Here is a 7,227-nt window from a genome sequence, read left to right as displayed (position 1 = left end):
TTTTCCACTCCATTTTTCATTCACACTTTCTTCATTTACTATGAACCCAATAATCCCCCACATGAATAGGGAATGACTATTTTTTTTTCATAAAAGTTTTACGGACAAGTATGTGATCATCAAACAAAGACTGATTGTATCTGGATAAGTGAGTTTCCCTTTGAACTTTCCGTAGTGAACATGCATCGGATGCACTCGGTCAATCGGTAGATTTGATATCTTTGAACCGTCGAGCTTTAATGTACACCTAGACAATACATGTCGCACAACCATCCTTTTACCATTTTATGGTTCTCACGGTTTTGTTCTTTTCAGCCATGAACACGTCCTGGTTTCATGAAGCTTAGAGAATAGGCCTTTACTAACATTCTCTTTGAATCGGCTTTCACTTTGCCCACACATAGGCGATTTCTAAACGTTCAATCCTATAGACTAAACTATTTGGTCAAATCTGCCAAATTTAGATAATCATTAAAAGACTTTTCACCTTAAGTCTTATCCTTGTTTACTAACCATTGTCTACATCATGAGAATGGGTTGGGTAATTGACAATGTTGAACCTGTCAGACACAAATTTGTTTGATCTCCTTGAACTTAGATCTTGGGATCTCCAGTCTGCTAGGTAGAGTTACCGCCATGCTGACTTGTCCTAGGCCTTAAACTCATTCCCTTGGATGTCCTTTCCACTCCTTCTCTAGATAAGCCTTTTGTAAATGGATTCGACACATTATCCTTTGACTTTACATAGTCAATCATGATAATTTCACTAGAGAGAAGTTTCATAACGGTATTATGTCTCTGTTGTATATGATGAGTTTTACCGTTGTACATCATGCTCCTTGCCCTACTTATTGCCGCTTGGCTATCACAGTGTATACATAGTGGTGCCACTGGCTTGGGCCAATACGGAATATCTTCCCAAAAATTTCAGAGTCATTCTACTTCTTCATTGGCTTTATCTACTGCGATAAATTCAGATTCCATTGTAGAGCGAGCGATACAAGTCTGTTTGGATGATTTCCAAGAAACTACTCCTCCACCGATAGTAAATACATATCCACTTGTGGATTTTACTTTATTTGATCCGGTGATCCAATTTGCATCACTATATCCTTCAATTACCGGATGATATTTATTATAATGCAAAGCACAGTTTTGAGTGTATTTAAGATACCCTAAAACTCTTTTCATTTCCATCCAATGAGTTGTGTTGGGATTACTCGTGTACCGACTCAATTTACTAATAGTACAGGCTATGTATGGTCGTGTACGGTTCATTATATTCTTTAAACATCCCAATACTCTTGTGTACTCCAATTGTGAGTCAATTTCACCTTCATTCTTTCGAAGTGCAAAGTTCACATCCAATGAAGTCTTGGCAATACCGAATTCCATATATTTGAACTTGTCAAGTACTTTTTCGATATAATAAGACTGTGACAATGCTAACCCTTGTGGAGTTCGATGGATTCTTATACTAAGATCACATCTGCAACTCCAAGGTCTTTCATATCAAACTTGCTCTCGAGCATTCGTTTTATTGCATTTATGTCAGAAATATCTCTACTGATAATTAACATATCATCCACATATAAACAAACAATGACTTGGTGATTTGGAGTGTCTTTAATGTAAACACATTTATCACATTCATTTATCTTAAATCCGTTTGCCAACATGGTTTGGTCAAACTTTGCATGCCATTGCTTAGGTGCTTGTTTTAGTCCATAAAGTGACTTAACAAGTTTACACACCTTATTTTCTTTTCCTGGAATCACAAAACCCTTAGGTTGTTCCATGTAAATTTCTTTCTCTAAATCTCCATTTAGGAATGTGGTCTTCACATCGATTTGATGGATTTGAAGATCATATACCGCCACCAAGGCAATTAACATTCGAATCGAGGTTATCCTTGTTACTGGCGAGTATGTATCAAAGTAATCAAGGTCTTCCTTCTGTTTTAAGCCTTTTACTACAAGTCTTGCCTTGTATTTTTCAATAGTACCATCCGCCTTCATTTTCCTTTTGAAGATCCATTTAGAACCTAAAGGTTTATATCCGGGAGAAAGGTCAACCAATTCCCATGTATGGTTGCTTAAGATTGAATCTATCTCACTATTGACGGCCTCTTTCCTAAAGGATGAGTCTGCGATGACATCATTTCTTTAAATGTTTGAGGCTCATTTTCTAAGAGAAATGTTATGAAATCCGATCCAGACAAAGTTGACGTTCTTTGATGTGTACTCCATCTTGGATTTTCTTCATTATGTACATTCTCACTTGGTTCATCTCGAGGTCGTTTAGATCCTTCACTAGACTATTCATGTCTAATTTTATACGGGTAAATGTTTTTAAATAATTAAGCATTGCCTGATTCAATTATCGTATTTTCATTAATATCCGGATGTTCAGATTTATGAACCAAAAATCAACATTCTTTACTACTTTTAGCATATCCTATGAACACGCAGTCCACCGTTTTAGGTCCTATCTCAACCCTTTTAGGTATAGGAATTTGAACCTTTGCTAGACACCCCCACACTTTGAAATATTTCAAGTTGGGTTTTCTTCCTTTCCATTTTCGTAAGTAATTGATTGTGTTTTACTATGGGAAACTCTGTTGAGTATACGATTGGCCGTAAGGATAGCCTCCCCCCATAGATTTTGCGGTAAATCAGAACTTATAAGTAAGGCATTCATTATTTCCTTCAAAGTTTGGTTTTTCCTTTCCGTAATTCCATTAGATTGAGGTGAATATGGGGCCGTAGTTTGATGGATGATTTCATTCTCTACACATATTTGCGCAAAGGGAGATTCATATTCTCCGCCCCTATCACTTCTTATCATTTTGATCTTTTTGTCTAAATGATTTTCAACTTCAGTTTTATATTGCCTAAACGCTTCTATTGCTTCATCCTTATTATTTAGCAAGTAGACATAACAATATCTAGTGCAATAGTCAATAAAAGTTATGAAATACTTTTTTCCACCACGTGATGGTGTTGACTTCATATCACAAATGTCAGTGTGTATTAAGTCTAAGGGATTGGAATTCCTTTCAACGGACTTATAAGGATGCTTTGCATATTTTGATTCCACACACGTTTGACACTTTGATTTATTGTATTCAAAGTTTGACAACACTTCTAAGTTAATCAGTTTTCGTAACGTTTTGTAATTAACATGGCCTAAATGTTCATGCCATAAATCATAAGACTCAAGCAAATAAGAAGAATTTGAACTTTTATTTATTTCAATAGTCATTACATTCATCTTATAAAGGCCTTCGGTCAGATAGTCTTTTCCTACATACATTTCTTCTTTGCTAATTACAATTTTTCCAGAAACGGTTACATATTTGAATCCGTTCTTATCTAGGAATGAAACAGAAATTAAATTCCGACGTAACTCCGGAACATATAGCACATTGTTTAGTGTCAAGACCTTGCCGGAAGTCATCTTTAAGCAAATTTTTTCTGTTCTCTTCACCTTAGCAGTAGCGGAGTTAGCCATGTAGATCATTTCTTCTATTTGAGCCGGAGAAAATGACGAAAACAACTCCTTGTTGGCACATACATGGCGGGTGGCACCAGAATCCATCCACCATTCACGAGGATTCCCCACCAAGTTGTATTCTGAGAACATAGCACACAAATCATCGCATTCTTTGTTAGATTCAATCATATTTGCTTGATCCTTTTTCTTGCCTTTCTTCGGGGCTAGACAATCTGTGGACTTGTGGCCAATTTTGCCACAATTGAAGCATTTTCCCTTAAACTTTTTCTTGGGTTGATTGCTTCTATGTTCAACTTTCTTTCTTTTCTTCGAATTGTTTTGGTCATCTTCTACAATATGTGCTCCATTAATTGTAGAATTTTCCTTTGACCTTCTTTCGGCAGCTTTATTGTCCTCTTCAATACGGTGTCGGACGATAAGATCTTCATCAAATTGGGCCATAGATTAGATTTTTGTTTCTTAGTTTAGTTGTTTGTTTTTATTTTGGGCCAGTTGGGGCTTCGTTGTGTATTTGATTTTCTTAATTAATCAATAAAATTTAAAATTTGTTTTAAAAAAAAAAAAGTATTCTCCTGACTGAGGACTCCGTGATTTTAAAGACCATATTTGAAATAGGAAATGTCACGTCAACTCGATCGTAGCAGTTACTTTTTTACAAGAAAAGAAAATGAAAAGTTGTTCCATGATCTTATAGATGTTTTCTGTTGTCACATATGGCACTTTGCTGACACTTATGATGTGTGCTCCAAAACTAGAGGTCCTTTTGGTACCATGAGGTTCAGAGCTGAGCAATCACATGGTGCAAACAATGATAACGACATTGCTATCAGACTCTTGGAGCCCATTAAGGAGCAGTTTTCCACCCTCTCCTATGTTGCTTTCCATCAAGTATGTACTCTTGTATTGATCGTTTTGTTTAGTATTTTAGTACTTCTTTTATGTTTTTTTTATTTGCTTAAACAAAGTGCAGAACTGACTTGTTATTTACTTGTTGGTGCAGTTGGCTGGTGTTGTTGCTGTTGAAGTTACTAGAGGATCTGATGTTCCCTTTCACCCTGACAGAGAGGTTAGTCAGAGTATCTCTGCAGCTTTTTAGCAATTCTAATTAACTTGTAATGACTAATGTGTAGTGATTGCTTTCAAATTTGAGGCCCGATTTATGAGGATATACTGACATGTGATACTGGTCAGTATCTATCCAAATTTTATGCTTTTGACAAATTCTTCGACTACTATTTGTGAAATACAACTCTATTGGTATTGGTTAACTAAGACTTTTGTGGCAAAAGTTCCTGTAGCTTTTAGCAATTCTAATCGACTTGTAATAGTGCTTACTTTCAAATTTGAGACCTGATTTATGAGGACATACTGACATGTGATACCAGGAATTTCTTTTCAAATTTTATGCTTTTGACAAAAGTCTCTTCCACTACTATTTGTGTAATACAACCCTATTGATATTGGTTAACTAAGATTGATATGATGGGCATAAGCTTCACAATTTTCTCGAACTATTTATCATACTTAAGCTGCTCTTGAAATATTTTTCTTTATTTTTTCTTACTAATTAACGCAATGTTTTGGGCCCAACAATAGTCCAGGAATGCTTAGTTTTCCTCTAAAATCTCCTCTTTGAGAATGCTTTCTCATCTTTTTGACATCTTCTTGATAGACGAAACATCTAACAATAACATATTCAGTATGATTTTACAAATGAGTGTGAGAAGGATAGAGTATTGTATTAGTCCTAATGAAATTCTAATAATTCATACCTTGAATAGAGAAAATAGGCAATTTCTTAGGTCATAATTTTGTATAATAAAGTGATAGATTATACTAAAGTTTCTGTTTAGTCATTCTTCAAATAAATAAGTAGGATTGACAAAGAATAATGTTATAACACCAATAAAGCATTTTTGCATGATTTATGGTGAAGAATCGGTTGAAAATCTTTCAACAAGGTTAAGCTTGAGTTTTGTCTATTAAATTTTTTAGAGAATGTCCTTAATTGTCCTTCATTAATGTAAGCTGGAGCTTCCTCATTAATTAATTGTACTAATCGATATACTGACATTTCTTTTCAGCTCACATCTTTTCTACACATAATATTTGTTGATCTCACGACTCATGAAATGAATAACGAAAATGGAACAATATTGATATATGTAATAGTTCGAGTATGGCTGTCAAGTGGGCCGGGTCGGGCCAACTTGGAACCGGCCCGTATTATTTAATCGGGTTGAGGGCCGGGCCGGGTCCGGGTTGGGGTCTAAGTGGGTCAGGCCGGGTCGGGCCCAATAGTAAAAAAATTAAAACCCACCCTAACCGGCCCACTTAATCCAATTCGGTCAAACCAACCAAAATCCGGTCAAACTCGGTTAAAATATTGGTCAAACCAGGTCAAAAATATAAAAAAAAAAAATTCTTTCAATATACATTACATATACCCACCTATATACATTATAAATACGTTAAATAATATATATACACTATATATATAGTATATACTACATTAGAATTTAAAAAATATATGCACATATACACAATTAGTCAATTACTCATATATACGCACCATTCAATGTATATATACTATTACTTATAAAATATACTCCAATATATATACATTACAATATATATAGATATACTTATATACTAATTTATAAAACATATACACATGTATACGTTAAATATACACTTCTATAGAAGATATATACATGTGTATATGCACTATTCAATGTATATATACTACTACTTATAAAATATACTACAATATATATACATTACAATATATATAGATATACTTATATACTAATTTATAAAATATATACACATGTATACGTTAAATATACACTTCTATAGAAGATATATACACGTGTATACGCACCATTTAATGTATATATACTACTACTTATAAAATATACTACAATATATATACATTACAATAAATATAGATATACTTATATACTAATTTATAAAATATATACACAGGTATACATTAAATATACACTTCTATAGAAGATATATACACGTGTATACGCACCATTCAATGTATATATACTACTACTTATAAAATATACTACAATATATATACATTACAATATATATAGATATACTTATATACGAATTTATAAAATATATACACATGTATACGTTAAAAATACACTTCTATAGAAGATATATACATGTGTATACGCACCATTCAATGTATATATACTACTACTTATAAAATATACTACATTATATATACATTACAATATATATAGATATACTTATATACTAATTTATAAAACATATACACATATATACGTTAAATATACACTTCTTTAGAAGATATATGCACAAATATACAAAGCATATGCTACTTAATATAATAAATTAATAATATTTGGTAGTAAATTAATAATATATTATAAGTAAGTTTTTAATTTAAAGTAGAAAACTAGAAATTCAATTTAAAATTTTAAATCGTTAAATGAAAAAATATAAAAAGCAAGGACTAAGGAGTGAATGAATTTGGAAAATTTTATTGATTGCAAAATGATCCAAAATTTATAATTTACATGAATGAAAAATCTATAAATTATGCATCATTTTTTTCAACACATTTATGTTAATATTAACAGGAACTTGCATAGGATAGTCGAAGTCAACGGGGGTAATACCATGCATTGGACTTGATTCTGCTGAGTTCTCCTGTGAAGTCATAATTTC

General features: G+C 32.9%; 1 protein-coding gene across 1 annotated transcript; it reads left to right on the top strand.

Moving 5' to 3' along the window:
* Positions 1 to 4,134: 4,134 nt before the first annotated feature.
* On the top strand, positions 4,135 to 4,612 carry LOC107865476 (L-ascorbate peroxidase 1, cytosolic-like). Its single transcript, XM_016711731.2, has 2 exons — positions 4,135 to 4,404; positions 4,517 to 4,612. The coding sequence occupies exons 1-2, from the start codon at positions 4,135 to 4,137 to the stop codon at positions 4,610 to 4,612; spliced, it is 366 nt and encodes a 121-aa protein (XP_016567217.1).
* The last annotated feature ends 2,615 nt before the right edge of the window (positions 4,613 to 7,227 follow it).

The sequence above is a fragment of the Capsicum annuum genome, chromosome 3, assembly GCF_002878395.1.
Source record: "Capsicum annuum cultivar UCD-10X-F1 chromosome 3, UCD10Xv1.1, whole genome shotgun sequence".
Taxonomy (NCBI): Eukaryota; Viridiplantae; Streptophyta; class Magnoliopsida; order Solanales; family Solanaceae; genus Capsicum; species Capsicum annuum.
Note: the sequence above shows the minus strand (reverse complement) of the source record. Positions and strands in the feature narration are given on the sequence as shown.